At 39.5% G+C, this 18,504-nt stretch overlaps 1 protein-coding gene across 1 annotated transcript in view; it reads right to left on the reverse strand.

Moving 5' to 3' along the window:
• Positions 1–18,504, reverse strand: part of FABP12 (fatty acid binding protein 12) — a 26,187-nt gene that overhangs the window by 7,027 nt on the left and 656 nt on the right. The window contains exons 2-3 of the mRNA XM_006830812.1: positions 8,512–8,684; positions 2,682–2,783 (exon numbers count right to left, since the gene is read on the reverse strand). Coding sequence (XP_006830875.1) covers positions 2,682–2,783; positions 8,512–8,684 — 275 coding nt within the window. The remainder of the gene's footprint in view (positions 1–2,681; positions 2,784–8,511; positions 8,685–18,504) is intronic.

Genomic DNA, 18,504 nt, shown 5'->3' on the forward strand with positions numbered 1-18,504 from the left:
GAGCTCTTCCACGGGAGAAAGATGAGGCTTTCTGCTCCACTGAAGATTTACAACCCTGTACACCTATACAGGGTCGCTATGAGTTGGAACGAACTCCACGGCACATAACCACCACCAACAATAACAACAACAATAAAAGCTGAGGCTTTCTTGAGGTGGAATTGTGGATGACAACGGCAATTTTAGTGAGGGCTCAGAACGCAGCGAGGAAGACTAATAGTGGAAACAGTGCAGACAGCAAGAAGCCATGGCAGAGAAATAGTAGCCGCAGATTTGCGAGACCTGAGGAAGACCACACAGGACAAATGAGCTGAGTGCCTTCAGACGGTGTCTTATGGGCACTTTTTGGTAGAGCTAAAGACCTTCGTAATGTTTTCCTGAGCAAGGCATAGGATGGATCGACTCAAGAGGCCCGAGGAGCCAAAGAACCAGACAGCTGAAGAGTCACAGAGAATGACAAACAGTGCCACCTCAAAGGGTCTCAAAAGGTGGAACCGTGATCTACTGGAGCTAAGAGGATGGGTCCAGAATGTGTGGCTGCCATGGGGGATGGGGTCAAATTTACAGCCCTTAAGCTGACGGAGGCAGAGCTTCCATGTCCAAGAGGTCAAAGAATGGGGCCAAGGAGGTGGGGTAGCCACTCAACTGAATTAGGAGAATGAGGCTTCCCAAAGCAGAGGAAGTAGAGTTACCATCTCAGTGTGCCTAGAAAGTGGAGCAGATGTCCAGGACTGAGGGTCCTCCACCTAGAATCCAGAGAGTGTGACCAACACCCACAGTCTAGAGGGAAGTACTATTACTTCAAAGTTTTCAGAGAACAGAAGATTATTTTCAAATCTTGAGAACTAATGTAAATTGTTCTGCTAGGTTTTTTTTTACTTGTGTGGTGTCTGTTAACACTTCTTTTCCTCCAATTTCTCCTATTTATAATTGTAGGTTAGAAGCAGATAAGTTGTAGTCCAAATTCACAGATGAGGAGGATTTTTGTCTCAGAAAGGAATTTGGACTTGGAGATAATTTTTTACTTTGGGGATGATATGAAGGGGAGAATTTATTTTTCATGTGGCAAAGAAATGCATTTTGCTCCCATTCTACCAAAGGGTAGAATGTCATATATTAAACTGTATACCCCCAAAGTATCTGACAATATAACTGAGTCATAATTGTTAGTGACTTGGCAGTTATGTAATAATTTGGTCATCCTCCATTATTTGATTGATGTGATGATGTAATAAACCTATAAAGTGTATGGGGATTGGAATAGGATGCACACCCTTACTTAGGTCATAGCTCTGACCCAAAATGAGTGGAGTTTCCCTGAGGTAAAGCCTGCATAATCTTTTAACTTACAACAAAAAAAAGAGAGAGAAGCAAATAGAGAAGGAGGGACCTCAGTACCACCAAGAAAGAACTAGAAGCAAAATACATCCTTTGAACATGGGATCCTTCTACTGAGAACCTCCTAGACCCAGGGGAAGACTGATGCCGAGACACATATTGCTTTGCAAGGGACACCAGACCCCTAGAATTTTAAAGGAACCAAGGACTTCCTCCAGAGTTGAGAGACAGAGAAAGCCTCTCCCTTGAGTTGGTGCTCTGAATTTAGACTTCTACTTTGATAAATTGTGAGAGGATAATTTCTTGTTTGTTTAAGTCATCCATTTGTGCTATATCTGTTATAGCAGCACTAGAGAACTAAGGCAGGCACCTAATAACGGCAGTAATACGTTATTGTGTGCCATCAGATAAACTGCAAGTCCGAGTGTGCCTATAGTGCAGAGTAGAACAGCCCTTAGAATTTTTAGGGCTGTGGTCTTCAGAAAATTGACAGATCTTTCTCCTGCAGAGCTGCTGGTGGGTTTGAATCATTAAACGTTCAGTTAGCAGCCAAGCACTTTACTACAATGCTACCAGGGCTTCTTGTAAACTACTTTGAAAAGTTCAGGGAAATTTTCTATTATCTTTTCATTCTTTTTTTTCAAAAACTTTTAGAAGCATCTCATACATTACTTAAAATGTTTGAAACTATATCTATAGAAACAACTGTGTTGTTTCTGTTAGTTACATAACCGATTGACAGGATTGACAGTAGCTCTTAATCCCTGTTGAAATCTTTATTGCACTAATACATACTTATTGTGACTTATACATGAGTCTAAGAATTGAGTTACAGCATTTTTTTATAGTTTTCAGGTTTTTTAGTTCCCCAAGCACTTTAATAGCATTTTATAATATTTATGGGAGTCCTAGTGTAATACTGCAAAGTCCTGGTGAGGCACTGTGGGTTAATGTGCCAGATTGCAAGGCCATTTGCACTGCAAGATTGGTGGTTCAATCTTACCAGTTGCTTCTCTAAAACCCTATACAGGATCACTATGGGTCGAAACCGACTCAACAGCACTTAACAACAACAACAAAGTGTGACACTGCGCTGGACCGCAACAGCTGCTCCTCGGAAACCCTGTATTCGGTCATTATAGGTTAGAGATGATCCAATAGCACTTAACAACAACAACAAATATTTGTGATTATGTATTTATTTGTCAGTGTTTTCCCTCCATTCTTATAAACCAACAATAAAGAAAAATAATATTTACTTTCATTTGTTTTAGAACAAAATTTTTGAGCAAGTTAGAATATCCGTGCTGCAGTAGGTAAGAAAATAGAAACAGATCACTCACCACCACCATTTTCCCATCCACCAGCTTTCTGGTTACCGTGGTCTCCTTGCCATTCCAGTCTTGAACCTGCATCAAGGAGTCGTTTTCTAAAGTTACTGTACTCTGCAGGAAAACAAGAAAACACCAAATTCAGCTCTGATTGTTACATTTAAGTGCTAAATGGCTAAATGTTGCTTGTTTTCATTTTTGGTTTTTCTATTCACACTCATAGTGATCCTACAGGGCAGAGCAGAACTACCCCATAGGGCTTCCGAAACTGTGCTATTTACAGGACTAGATTGCCGAGTCTTTCTCCCACAGAACTGCTAGTGAGTTTGTACTAGCGGCTACTCTCGCAGTTAGCAGCCAAGCTCTTCAACCATTACACCACCAGGCTTCCTTAACATAACATGAGGAAAATATTGTCATCATCACCCTTTGTAAATGAAAACACTGGACCAGCAAAATCTTGTGACTTGCCCATGATCACAGATTGGTTGTTGGCATAGATATACATTCATAGACATGCAGTCCTGTGCCAGAGTCCTTGTCTTCCCCACTATATAGCACAGACTTGTTCTGTGGCAGAGACAAACGTAATCACCAAATGTTCCATCTGTCCTTATATTCTCCAGCCTAATTACCATGAGTTGGAGCCCAGAAGATGTGAATAAAAATTACATGTGTCACTTCCAGGGTGAGGCAATGAAAAGCTTCCTTGTCTTGTTGGTTTAGAAGACCAACCACAAGGTTTTGAAGACACAGATGTAGGAATCTCTGGTGTGATGCAGTGGGTTAATGCACTTGACTACAAAGTCGATTTGAACCTCAAGGTCGGCTGTTCAAGCACACCAACTGCTCCTCAAAAACCCTATACAGAGTGGCTATGAGTTGGAACTGAATTAACAGGGCTTAACAATAACAACAGTATAGTAGTTGAATCTCCTTTAGCCTGACTTCCAAAGAGGTTAAGTGGGGTGGATTGCCTATTCCTCCCCATACACAAGTTTCTCAGCCCCACTTTAGCATTAAATACATACTCTGATTTTCATCCAGTTCATGGTGATCACATAACTGTGTTCCATGAGGTTTACAATAGCCAATTCTTCAGAAGTTATAATAGCCTGTCTTCCAAGTCTATATAAGAGTTACATATGGAATCCAAACACATAATCTAAGAAAAACTAACCTCACTACCATCTAAAGTCCATTCTGACTCATAGAGACACTATATATGGTCTTCAGGAGTCCTGGTATGATGCTTAGGATAAGCAATGGACTACTAACCACAGGTTCAGTGGTTCAAAACCACCAGCTACTCCTCAGAAACCCTGTACTGTGTTGCTATAAGTCAGAACTGACTCGATGACACTTAAAAACAAAACAAAAGCAATATGGTCTCCAATACTGTGAATCTTCACAGAAACAGAAAGGCTCATCTTTCTCCCACAGAGTAGCTGGTAGGTTTGAAACACAAACCTTTCAGTTAGCAGTTCAGTGCTTATCTTAGGAATTAGAAATAAATTCGATTTGCTTCATGGAAGCAGAGATTGAAGTATTGTAACCAAAAGCCAAGGAATGCTGGCAGCCACCAGAAGCAGGAAAAATAAGAAAAATTAGAAAATGTTTATAAGTTATCATTTTTAGGAAACAGAGAGTTTGTGGTTAATTTGTGGCAATGAAATAACATAGACTATGCTAGTCACAAAATAGAAAGTGAGAACTTTTGTGTCTGAGAGAATTAAATGCTACTTTAGGAAAATAAGGAGTCCTGGTGTGGCACTGTGGGTCAATGTATCAGACTGCAAAGTCTTTTGAACTGCAAGATCAGTGGTTCAAGCTCACCAGCTGCTCCTTGGAAACCCTATACAGTGTCGCTATGGGTCAGAATCTAAGGAAATAATTCTCAAAATGTGATTGGCTGATTGTCTATATCAGAATCATTGCTAAAAATGCAATTTATAGGCCCCTATGCACTGTACTGCTAACTACAAGGTTGGTATTTCAATCCCATCACTCTTTCAAATCTGTATATAGGATCACTATGCACTGGTAGACAGGTTTCAGCTGAGCTTCCAGACTAAGAATGAGGAGAGGTGGACTACTTCTAAAATATTCAGCCACTAAAAACCTTATGAATAGCTTTGGAGCACTGTCAGATAGCATCAGAATATAGAATATTCAAACATTACAAATAGCACCAGAATACTGTCAAAAAATGAGCCCCTCCAGTTGGAAAGCACTCAAAATATGACTGGAAAAGAGCTTCTTCCTCAAAGTAGACTTGACAGTGATGACATAAATGGAGTAAAGCGTCTGGGACCTTCATTTGCTGATGAGGCACAACTCAAAACGAGGAGAAACAGCTGTAAACAGCCATTAATAATCAGAACATGGAATGTACAAAGTATGAATCTAGGAAAATTGGAAGTTGTCAAAAATGAAATTGAATATATAAATATTAATATCCTACGCATTAGTGAGCTGAAATTGACTGACACTGGACATTTGAATCTGACAATTAGATGGTTTACTATGCTGGAAATGACTAGTAGAGGAGGAATGATGTCACATTCATCAGCAAAAATAACATTTCAAGATCTGTCTTGAGGTAGAATGCTGTTTGTGATAGGCTAATAGCCATACAGTTAAAAAGAAGACCAGTTAATATCACTGTTATTCAAATTTACACACAAAACAAGAAAGTCAGGGATGAAATTGAAGAATTCTACCAGTTTCTTTGCAAGGCCGGAGGTTCAACCTCACCAGCCACTCTATAGAAACACACTACAGGGTCACTATGAGTCCAAACCTACTCAGGAGCACTTAACAACAAAAACAACAACCAACTCCTACAGTCTGAAATTGATTGAACATGCAATTAAGATGTATTGATAATTACTGGTGATTGGAATGCAAAGGGGAAAAGTAGTTGGAAAATATGACCATGATAATAGAAATGATGCTAGAGATCACATGATAGAATTTTGCAAGACCAATGAATTATTCATTGCAAATACTTTTATAAACAACATAAAGGATTCCAATATACATGCCAGATGGAATACACAGAAATCAAATTGACTCCATCTGTGGAAAGAAGCCAAGTGCAGACTGTGAACAGACCATCAATTGCTCGTATGCAAGTTCTGGCTGAAGCTGCAGAAAATATATTAGAGTCCACAAGAGCCAAAATATGACGTTGAACATATACACATGAGTTTAGAGATCATCTCAAGAACATATTTCATACATTAAATGCTAATAACCAAAGACCAGAAGAGTTCCGGGATGCCATCAAGAACATCATACAGGCTTTTTTTCGTGCCGGTAGCACTCCTGCAAACATGGTGAATGGGCCTAAAACCCGCCGGACTTTTTGTAAGAAGTGTGACAAGCTCCAACCCCACAAACGGACATATTACAAGAAGGGCAAAGATTCTCTGTACGCCCAGGGAAAGAGACATTATGACAGGAAACACAGTGGATATGGTGGGTAGACTAAGCCAATTTTCCGGAAGAAGGCTAAAACTACAAAGATTGTGTTGAGGCTTGAATGTGTTAGCTTATAAGGTGCAAGCATTTTTGAACTGGGAGGAGATAAGAAGAGATAGGGCCAGGTGATCCAGTTTTAAGCATCATCTTGTTTTATTATTAAAACAAAATCTTGATGTTTAAAAAAAAAAAAGAAGAGGAAGAACACCATACAGGAGGAAAGCAAAAGGTCATTAAGAAGACAAGAAAGAAGGAAAAGACCAAAATGGATTTCAGGAGAGACTCTGTAACTCATTCTCCAGCAAAGAGATGGTAAAGTAAATGGAAAAAAATGAGGAAGTAGAAGAACTGAACAGAAAATTACAGAGCAGCTTGAGAAGACAAAGTCAAGTATTATGACGAAATGAGCAAAGAGTATAAGTTAGAAAACCAAAGAGGAAGAACACGCTCAGAATTTCTCAAACTGAAAGGACTAAAGAAAAAATTCAAGCCTCAAACTTGTGTTATTGAAAGATTCTATGGCTAAAATATTTAATGATTCAGAAAGCATCAAAAGAAGTTGGAAGGAGAACACAGGGGTAGGGGGGAGACAATCACAGTTCAGGTGTTGGGGAGAGCAATACACAAAAAGGGGGAGGGTGTGGACAAACAAGGTAGACAAAGAACAAGGATCTGGAAATTGAGGGAATACAAATTGGAATCTTTCAACAAACTGATGTGGCAGTGGAGGCACTCACTCATCTATGCCAAGAAATTTGGAAGACAGCTTCCTGGCCAGCTGATTGGAAGAGATCAGATTTGTGCTCATTCCAAAGAGAGATGACCCAATGGAGTATGGAAGTCATCAGACAATATCATAAATAGCATGTGCTACTAAATTTTTTCAAAAATGACTGCACAGTACATTGACAGGGAACTACCAGAGGTTCAAGACAGATTCAGAAAAGGACATGGGACTAGGGATGTCATCGCTGACATCAAATGGAGCTTGACTGAAAGCAAAGAATACCAGAAAGACGTACTTTATTGACCATACAAAGGCTTTCAACTGTGTAGATCATGGCACACTATGGACAACATTGTAGAGAATAAGTATTCCAGAACACTTAATTATGCTCATGAGGAACCTGTATATAGTAGACCAAGAAGCAGCTGTTCAAACAGAACAATGGAACACTGAATCATTTAAAATCAGGAAAGGTGTGCGCCAGGGTTGCATTTTTTCATCATATTTATTCAAACTGCATGATAAACAAATAACCCAAAAAGATGGATTAGTGAAGAAGAAGGTGGCATCAGTCCTGAAGGAAGACTCATTAACAATGTATGATATGCAGATGATACAACCTTGCTTGCTGAAAGTGAAAAGGACTTAAAATACTGATGAAGATCAAAAACCACATCCTTCAGGATGGCTGCACCTCAATGTAAAGAAAACCAAAATCCTCACCAATGGACCAATAAATAACATCAAAATAAATGGAGAAAAGATTGAGGTTGTCAAAGACTTCATTTGTTGGGTACCACTGTCAACACTTATGGAATCAGCTATCAAGAAACCAAACCACATATTGTATTAGGCAAATCTGCTGCTCAAGAAAGTGTTTAAGAGCAAAGATGTCAGTTTGAGGACTAGGGTGCACCTTACCCAAGCTGTGGTATTTTCAATAACCTCAGATGCATCTAAAAGTTGGACAATGAATACGGCAGACAGTATAAGAATCAATGCATTTGAGTTATGGTGTTGGGGAAGAATATTAAAAATACCGTGGACTGCCAGAACAACAAACAAATCTGTGCTGGAAGAAATGCAACCATAATGCTCCTTACAGGCTAGAATGATGAGATTTCTTCATCTGTCATACATCAGACATGTTATCAGGAGGGGCCAGTCCCTAGAAAAGGATATCATGTTTGGTAAAGTGAAGTGATCAGCAAAAAGAGTAAGAGCCCCAACGAGATGGATTGGCACAGTGGCAGCAGCTATGGGCTCAAGCATAACAATGATAATGAAGATGGCACAGGACTGAGTAGTGTTTTGCTCTGTTGTACAAGAGTGGGAACTGACTCAATGGCACCTAACAACAACAACAACGAGTTGGAATATACTTGATGGCACTTAACAACAATTCTAGATGTCAGAACCTTTGAGGACGGACCAACAGGCAGGTATTTTTCACAAGGATCTCAAAAAATTTACATATATATCCAAGTTTGAGATACTGGGGCCTATGTTTTAGACAAAAATTTATCTAATGAAGACTTTAGATAGGCTTTCTGTAACAGTGCATTCTTATTTAGTATGATTTCCAATTAACATTCTCATAAAATCTGTGTAAAAGATTGTATGCCTCACCTTGCTTTTATGGCCATCTGGTGTGGTTTCCTCAAATTCTTCTCCCAGTTTAAAGGAGATCTCCCTATTTTTAAAGATGCTTTTGGTTTGTATAGTGATCACATCTTCATTTATACTGATGGTCACAATGGGTTTTGCCAGACAACCCAGTTTCCTACTCACTCTCCTTATTCCTGGAAAGCAAGAAAAAAGGATGTTACTTTTGTTAGTGCTATCAGTCAGTTCTGACTCACAGCTCCCCTATATGAGGTTTCCGAGGCTGTTGTATTTGTGGAAAGAGAAAGTCTGATCTTTCTCTCATGGAGCAGCTGGCTGGTTGCAATGCCAAACTTGCAATTCACTATCCAGTACTAATCCTACAGAGCCACTGTTGTTGACTCCAAGAACTCCCTTGAGTTGTATAATTATTGGTTAACTGACAGGCATGTGAATTAATCATATTGAATGCTGCATGAATTCAAATATCTAAAGATAGTAGTTTTTTTAACAGAAAAAATAAACAAAACACCAGTCTCCAGTTCTTGTATAATAGTTGTCATGTTTACTTAATCCAGTAGATATTAACTTTTTGGTTTGTGGATTTCTTTGAAATCTATGAATCATAGTTTTATTTTAAAAATACAGATTCATATACAAGCAAAGTACAAGTTTAACATGAATTCTTCCAGAGCTTTATCTCTTTGCTTGGAATCTTAGGTAGACATACATGCAGCTTAAAGTACATAGTTATATTTTATTGAATAATTTATGGGAAGTCCAGCTCCCTAGAAGCCTGCAGATATAAAGTCAGCAGTTCAAGTCTACCAGCCTTCTACAAGAGAAAGATGACTCTTTCTGCTCCCGCAAAGATTTAAAGCCTTAGAAACCCTATACAGGGTTGCTATGAGTCAGAAGCAACTCCAACAACAACATATCATTTATATTTACATTAATATTAAGACACTCTGGTGGTGAATGAATAAATACTCAGCTTCTGTCTGAAAGGTCCTCAGTTTAAACCCACCAGCTGCTCTGCAAGAGAAAGATGTGGCAGCCTGCTTCCATAAAGATTGTTGTTAAATGTGGCGTCAGTTCTGATTCTTAGCAACTTTGTATAGGATTACCTAGGAGTGACTGGTGAGTTTCAACTGCCAACCTTGTAGTTCAAACCAGCCTTACAGTCAAGTGTTGATCTTGGGATGGACAATGCCATACCAGGACTTCTTGGAAACCTAAGGTGTACTTCTACTCCATCCTTTTGCTGTTGCTGTTAGATGCTGCTGATGTGGTACCCACTCATAGTGACCTTAGGCACAACAAAACAAAACATTGCCCAGTCCTGTACCAACCTCACAATTGTTACCGTGCTTAAGTTCATTGCTGCTGCCACTGTGCCAATCCATCTCATTGGGGTCCCACTCTTTTTCTCTGACCCTCCACTTTATTAAGCATGATGTTCTTCTCCAGACACTGGTCCCTCCTGATAATATGTCTTAAGTATGAGAGAGGAAGTCTCACCACCTTGGCCTCTAAAAAACATTCTGTTTCTCTTCTAAAACATATTTGTTTGCTCTTCAGGCAGTCCATGGTACCATTAATATTCTTCTCCAGCATCATAATGCAAATACATCAATTTTTCTATGGCCTTCTTTACTCATTGTCCAACTTTTGTATGCATATGAGGCTATTGAAAATACCATGGCTTGAGTCAGGAGCACCTTAGTCTTCATCTTTGCTCTTGAACAGCAATGCATGGTTTGGCTTCTTGATTGTTGTTTCCAAGCAAAATGAAGACTGTGACTACTTCAATCTTTTCTCCATTCATGATGTTATTTATTGGTCCAGTGATGAGGATTTTTTTTTTTTTTAGATTGAGGTGCAACCCATACCAAAGGCTGTTTTCTTTTATCTTCACAGTAAGTATTTTAAATCCTTTTCACTTTCAGCAAGCAAGATTGTATCATCTGCATATTGCAGGTTGTTAATGACTCTTCCTCCAATCCTGATGCCCCAGTCTTCTTCATATAATCCAGCTTCTCATATTTTTTGTTCAACATACAGATTGAATAAGTATAGTGAAATAATACAACCCTGATGCACACCTTTCCTGATTTTAAAACATTCAGTGTCCCCTTGTGTTCGAACAACTGCCTCTTGATCTTTATATAGGTTCCTCATGAACACAATTAAGTGTTCCAGGATACTCATTCATTGAAACATTTTCATGATCCAACAGATTTTGTGTAGTCAATTAAGCTCAGATAAACATCGTTCTAGTATTATCTGCATTCAGTAATGATCCACCCCCTTGTTTCATGTCCTGGTCTGAATCTGGCTTGAACCTCTGCAAGTTCTCTTTCAATGTACTGTTGCAATTATTTTTAAATTACTTTTAGCAAGATTTTACTTGCATGTAACCTTAGTGATATTGTGCAATGATTTCCACATTTAATTGGGTAAACTGTCTTTTAAATGGACACAAATATGGATCTCTTCGAATCAGTTGACCAGGTAGATGTCTTCCAAATTTCTTGGCATAGATGAGTGAGTGCCTCCAGAGCTGCATCAGTTGGTGAAAAGATTTCAATTTGTATTCCATCAATTCCTAGCCTTTTACTTGACAAATGCCTTCAGTGCACCTTGGACTTCTTCCTTCTGTTCTAGTGGTTACTCACGATTGACTCAATGGCAACAGGGTTTTATATGTATATTATTTGTTGTTTTTTCTCTTATCTCTATGTCTTGAAGACTTATCAATAACATGGAGACCATGTTAGTACATATAGAACTATATTTCTTTCATAGCTACATAATATCCCACAGAATATATATGCCCAAATTTCCATGCTGTTGTTGTTACTAAATTCCATTGAGCTAGTTCTGACTCATAGTAATCCCATATAGGATTTCCAAAGAGCATTTGGTGAGTTTGAACTTCCAATCTTGTGACTCCCAGTCCAGTGCTGATCCTACATTGCTACACCAGGAGTCCATAAATTATATATGCCCAAATTTCCATGAAGTATGCATACACAAATGTATTTATCTAATACTCTATTGATGAGCATTTAGTTTGTTTCCATTTTTAAATTACACATAATGCCTCAGTAACTGCTCTGAAAAGGATCAAATTAGAAGGTCCTGAATAGTTGTTATTATTGTTAAATGGCACAGAGTGAGTTTCATCTCGTACTGTATAGGTTTCTGAGGAGTGGATGATGGGTTTGAATCAGCAACCTTGCAGTTAGCACTCTGGTGCTTATCCTATAGTTTTCAGAGAAAATATGGAACAAAACTCAAAATTACAATTAAAAGACTATCTTACTGGTCAGAAAGAGATTGTAGGAACCCGAGAGACTAAGATATTTGGTTACCCTTCAGATCTAGAACTGAACTCACCTTCGCGGCTCAATTTTCAAACCAGCAATAGATAGGTATACAGTAGGAACAACACTATGAAGTATGCACATCATGGAATGGTCAATCATTTAGGATCAAAAGGGCAGCATTTACTTAAAATTCAGAATGGTTTGAAATGAGAGTGGAATGGAAACAAGAACCACAGAGAGGAAGTGGGATAACTGGTGTTACCTGGTGGTGACTGTAATCCTTGAAAAGAAAGTAAGTATATGAGTTGATGAATATAAAACTGAAATGGTCTGCTCTATGAATCTTCTCTCAATTCACAATAAAAAGTTTTAAAAAGGAAAAAAACAATGCCTCAGTAAACATCCTTGCTCACACATCTTTGTTCAGTACATGTAGGAATATTTCTAAGAAATAGCATTACATACCTTATTTAAACCTTAGTTAACTTAATACCTTAGTTAAATTTCTAAGAGAAGATAAACTGGGAAACACTTTAATATAACTCATGGAAACATGAGGGGACTTCAAAATGTTTATGGAAAAAATCTACTAGCTTTACTTCCATGTTTCTGCAAGTGCCCTCATATATTTATAGATGTATTTCATTGGTTTGGCTCTTTTATAGGACCAAGATTAAAACTTTCTATTATAACTTCTTAGTGCTGCTCTAACAGAAATACCACAAGTGTTGGCTTTAACAAACAGAATTTTATTTTCTCACAGGTGAGTAGGCTAGAAGTCTGAGTTCTGTGTGATGACACTCGGGCAAGACTCTCTGGAGGGAGGGTACTTGTCTCTTTCAACTTCTATTCCTTGATCCACTAACGAACTCCATGTGACTTCAATCTTTCTCCATTTGTGCTTGCTTCTCCTGTGCCTGGGCTTTTTTTTTCCTTAAATGTTTTACTGTGAATTATGTGATAGTTTACATGGGAGAACATTAGTTTTACATTCATTCTATCGTATATCATCTCATTGCCATGCTTACAATCCCCTCCATGCAATCCTTCCCCCATGCTCCCCAGGTCTTCAGCACACAGTCGCTCTCCCTCTCTGGATCTAAAATCTCCAGCTGCTCCATTGCTCCACGTCATCATCTCTGGCTCCATTTCAGGCATCACTGCTTCTCTGGGTAGGGTCCCGCTCTCTGCACTTCTCCTTTAGATGGTCCTAGGGACCTCGCTCCTAGACTGAAAAGTTAATCACTCCCCTCCTTGCTACAAAACATCTACCTTTACATTTCCGACCCTCACAATCAGTCCTGATAACAATTATTCAATATTGTATCACAAGAGACCCCTCTGCATTTCATTGCATCAGCCCCGCCTAGTCAGATTGAATACTACCCACTGGAGATTTTACCTTCCTCCAGGCCCTCTGGATCTAGGTTCCCTCTTGAAAGCTTGTAAGCCAGTCACTTCTTACCTTTGTAGCCCCCCACCCCCCATTTGGATATCCAATGTCCAAGTTGCCCATCCCTGTCTGCTCTGTATGTGAAGGGGGTGGGAATGATTCTTGATGTAAGGACTTGTTCCCTCTTTTGAGCTACTGCTTCCATAGGCGTAGGTTGAGCTAATTTATTTATTTATTTTTTTAATAAAATGTTATTTGTTTTAAGTTTGTAAAGAAAATGAGATTCCCATTTGGCAATTTCTATACAAATTGTTTATAGTCTTGGTGTGGCCCTGCAGGATAAACACTAGATCACAAGGTCCATTTGAGCTGCAAGGTTGGCAATTCAAACTCAACAGCCGCTCCTCAGAAACCTTACACAGGGTCGCTATGAGTTGGAACTGACTGTACATCACTTAACAACAACAACATACAAATCATTCAGTGATATTGATTACATTTTTACAATTTGTCAACATTCTCATTTTGTCCATTCTGGTTGCCCTATTTCCAGTAGTTTAATTTCTCTGTCCCCTTTATGTTATTAACTTCGATCTAGAGTAAATGTTGACTGGTTGGGCTCATGTAGATGACTTTTTTTAAATGATCACAGTACTGACAGGTGATGTTCTTTATTTTATAAGCCAATCTGCTATTCAGCTGAAAGGTGACCACTGTTTAAAGTTTAAAAGATATGTATAAGGCAAGAGTATCAATGGTCCTCTACTGGCAACCCGTCCAGAATGCCTCTCAGCTTTTTAAGAATTTGAGTTCATTAATTTTCTCCTTTGTCTCAGGATCCATTTATTGTGGCCCTGATGGCTGGTGGTACTGGTGGCTGGGTACCATCTTCTTCTTCTGGTCTCAGGATAAATGAGACCATAGTTCATATAGGATTTTAGTCCTGTAGAAACATTTCTTCTTTGAGTCTTTGGTTTCCTTTATTCTCTTTTGCTCCACATTAGTAGAGACCAATGTTGTTGTTGTTGTTAGGTACCATCGAGTCAATACCAACTCATAATGACCCTATAAACAACAGAATGAAACATTGCCCAGTCCTGGGCCAACCTCACAATTGTTGCCACACTTGAGCCCATTGATGCTGCCACTTGGCCAATCTATCTCACTAGGGGTCTTCCTCTTTTTCTCTGACCCTCCACCCTACCAAACATGATAACCTTCTCCAGCAACTGGCCCCTCCTTACAATATGTCCAAAGTATGAGAGATGAAGTTTGGCCATCTTGGCCTCCAAGGAGCACTCTGGCTGTGCTTATTCCAACACAGATCTGTTGGTTCTTTTGGCAGCCCATGGCACTTTCAATATTCTCCTCCAACACCATAATTCAAAAGCATCAATTCTTCTGTGAGCTTCCTTATTTACTGTCCAGCTTTCACATGTATATGACGTTATTGAAAATACCATGTTGTATCTTAAATGGCCACTCACAAGCTTTTAAGACCCCAGACACTCACCAAACTGGAATGTAGAGCATAAATGTTATGAACGAAACCATGCCTACTGATTAAGCTGTCTGACAAGACTATGTAAACTCAGTAAACCCAGTGAGGTATTGGTTATGTCTAAAAAGTATCCATAACTGTGTCCACTACATGCTTTATCATATATCTGGGTATATATGCATGAGAACATATGCATGTATATACATATACATGAAGTCCTGGTGTGGTGCTGTGGTTTAAAGTCCTGGACTACAAAGTTGGTTTCAACTGCAAAGTTGTTAGTTCAAGCTTATTAGTCACTCTTCAGAAACCCTATACTGGGTCACTATAGGTTGGAACCAACTTGACGACACTTAACGACAACAATACATATACATATAGGTATATGGTGGTGGTTATGTGCCATGGAGTCGGTTCCAACTCATAGTAACCCTGTACAGGGTTTCCGACGCTATAGATATTTACGGGAGCAGAAAGTCTCATCTTTCTTCTGCAGAACAGCTGGTAGTTTCGAACTGCTGACCCTGAGGTTAACAGCCCGATTCATAACCACTACGTTACCAGAGCTCCATGTATATCTACCTAGCTCTGGTAGTGTGTTGTTGTTGTTGTTAAGTGCCGTCGAGTCGGTTCCGACCCATAGCGACCCTGTACAGGGTTTCTGAGGGTGTAAATCTTTACGGGAGTAGAAAGCCTCATCTTTCTCCTGCGGAGCGGCTGGTAGTTTCGAACCGCTGACCTTAAGGTTCGCAGCCCGTTTCGTAACCACTACGCTACCAGAGCTCCTTAGCTCTGGTAGCGTAGTGGTTACGAATCGGGCTGTGAACCGCAAGGTCAGCGGTTCGAAACTACTAGTTGTTCCATGGAGAAAGATGAGGCTTTCTGCTCCTGTAAAGATTTATAGCCTCAGAAACCCTGTACAGGGTCGCTATGAGTCGGAATCGACTCCACTGCACATAACAACAACATACCTTGGAAACCCTATACAGGGTCACTATGAGTTGGAACCAGTTCAACAGCATTTAACAACAACATACACACAAATACATACTTTCAAAAAAAACTTAACTACATATGTAACCACATATATTTTTTGATGTTGTGGCAAATTGTACATTTCACAGCATTTTCAAAAAAAAATCTCTTACTCTTATATCTTAGTGTGATCTGCTCTTTTATATCTCAAAAAGTGATTGTCTTAAGATACACTCTACACTGACATTGCCTTGTTAACATAACAGAGAAAACTCTATTCCCAGATGAGACTGTAGCTAAATGTATAGATGATAGGATTTGCAATACATATTTTGGGGGGACAATTCAATTAATAAAATTCCATCCTCTGTCTCCCCAAATGTCATGTCCTTCCCATGTGCAAAACACATTCACCCCATTAAATCATTTCAAAATCTAATATCAACTCTAAATCCAGAATCTCATGTTCTGAATCAATTAAATTAAGTATGGGTGTGAATCTTGGCATATTCCACCTTGGGTTAGAATTCCTTTCCATCTTTGCACTTATGAAATCTAGAATATAAGATATTTGTTTACAAAATACAACAGTGGAACAAACAGACTAAACATTCCTATTAAAAATCAGAGAAAGTCCAAGTTAGAAACAAGTCTAAAACCTAGCAAAACAAATTATATCAGTTCTCAATACTGTGAAACATGATCACAAAATGCTATAGGTTGGAAAATGGCTCCTAAAGACACTCACATACTCACTCCCTGGAACTTGGGAATATAACTTTATGTGACAAAGAGAACTTGCAAATGTGGATTAAATAAAGAATTTTTAAATGAGCAGATTATACTGGATTATTTCTATAGGCCCTATGTAAAAATGGGAAGAGAGACCAGAATGTTGAGTGTTTTTATCAGGAATGGATGTTGAACCATCCTTGCATCCCTGATATGAATCCCACCCTCTCTGGAAAGCAATATGGTGCTTCCTCAAAAGGTTGGAAATAGAAATACCTTATGATCCAGAAATTCCTCTACTTGGTATTTACCCACAAGAAATATGAGCCATAACACGAGTAGAAATATGCACATCAATGTTCACAGCAGCACTATTTACAATAGCAAAAAGACTGAGACAGCCAAAGTGCCCATCAACTGAAGAATGGATAACCAAACTGTGGTACATACACACAATGGAATATTATGCTACCTTGAAGAATAACAAGGAAGCTGCAAGCCACCACATATCATGGATGAACCTTAAGGACATTATGTTGAGTGAAATTAGTCAGTCACAAAAGGAGAAATACTGCATAGGACCACTACTGTAAAAGACTAAGTAAAAGAACCCATACTAAAGGGGGATGGATTCTTTGCTGGTTGCTCAGATGTTGGGGGTGGGGTGAGGGGAGGGAGGAGAAGGTGGAGCACAGGGCAGGGAATAGACACAGGATCGTTTGGTGCTGGGGAGGGGGGCAATATATAAGAAGGGTAAGGGGAATAGAAGAGCAACGCAGATGGGAGAACAATTAGGTAGGTTAGCATGGGCTAAGTGGGACCGAGGTAAAGAATGGTGTATGCACAACCTTGAAACAACAGGGCTCTGGGATACAGGGATTGAGACATGGTTGGAATGGGGAAATGGGGGGAATTAATGTTAAGATGCTTGGCTGTCTTTTGAATCTTGGTATTCCTTGCATTATAATATAAAATAGACACTGAGGGGGAGAGAAAGCACTAGCCAGATACATCACCATAGAAAGCTTGTAAGGCCGTCTTCTGCCTATAACTGATCAGAATACCTAAAATGTGGCTACAATGTGCCCAGTGAAGGAGGCTTCCTGTGGAGCCTCTGCATTACATGAGACTAGAGTTGGAATCCTGAACAGTATCCAGAATCTTCCGAGGTGGGAACTTTCCACTTGAAAGGACTGGCAGACTAGCCTGGACCAGCTAGAAGAACAGAAGATACTTCTTGAAAGAAAGACCTACAGGAAAAATACAAAACAATATAGGCAGACTGACTGTTACTACAAGAACAAGTTGCTCACCCAGGAAACATCAAGGGAAGTGGTCAGGTCCCTTCAGAGCAAATCCCCTTCCAAGACTAAGACTCAATGGGAATACGCTCTCTGATTGGTAACTATGTTTGTCACCGATAAGGGGAAGTAGGAGAAAAACAGCAATGAAGTTATGAGCTAAGCCCTACAACATTCAATAGACTCCTTTGAACCTGGGTAAAGACCTGGTCAGCCAGCAGTGTGGCAAGACCTGGGGACTCTTCGGCCCAGAGTTAGTGACATAGCCACAGAGGACTAAAGTGGAGAGTGAAGCATCCAGCTTATAAGAAGAGAGGGCATATGCACAAGAACACCCACACTTGCAGAGAATACCCACTTAATCTGGTTTCAATGACTGGATGATCAGAGCTCAACTAGAAGAAGAAAGACGAGGAAGAAAAAGAGTAATCTGATACAATTTGATGAACTTGACCTACACCTATTGATGCAGTAGTTCAAAAGAGGGAACAAATCTTCAAGGATCATTCCCACCCTCTCCATACACAGAGTAGACAGGGATGGGCAACCTGGACATTGGCTACCCAAAGTGGGGAGAGGGGGGGCTACATAGGCAAGAAGTGACAGCTTACAAGCTTTTAAGAGGCAACCTAGATCCAGAGGGCATGGAGGAAGGTAGAATCTCCACTGAGTAGTATCCAATCTGTCTAGGTGGGGCTGATGAAATGAAATGCAGATGGGTCTCTTGTGATACAATAGTGAATAATTGTTATCAGGACTGATTGTGAGGGTTGGAAATGTAAA

Source organism: Chrysochloris asiatica, unplaced genomic scaffold (assembly GCF_000296735.1).
Source record: "Chrysochloris asiatica unplaced genomic scaffold, ChrAsi1.0 scaffold00001, whole genome shotgun sequence".
Classification (NCBI taxonomy): Eukaryota; Metazoa; Chordata; class Mammalia; order Afrosoricida; family Chrysochloridae; genus Chrysochloris; species Chrysochloris asiatica.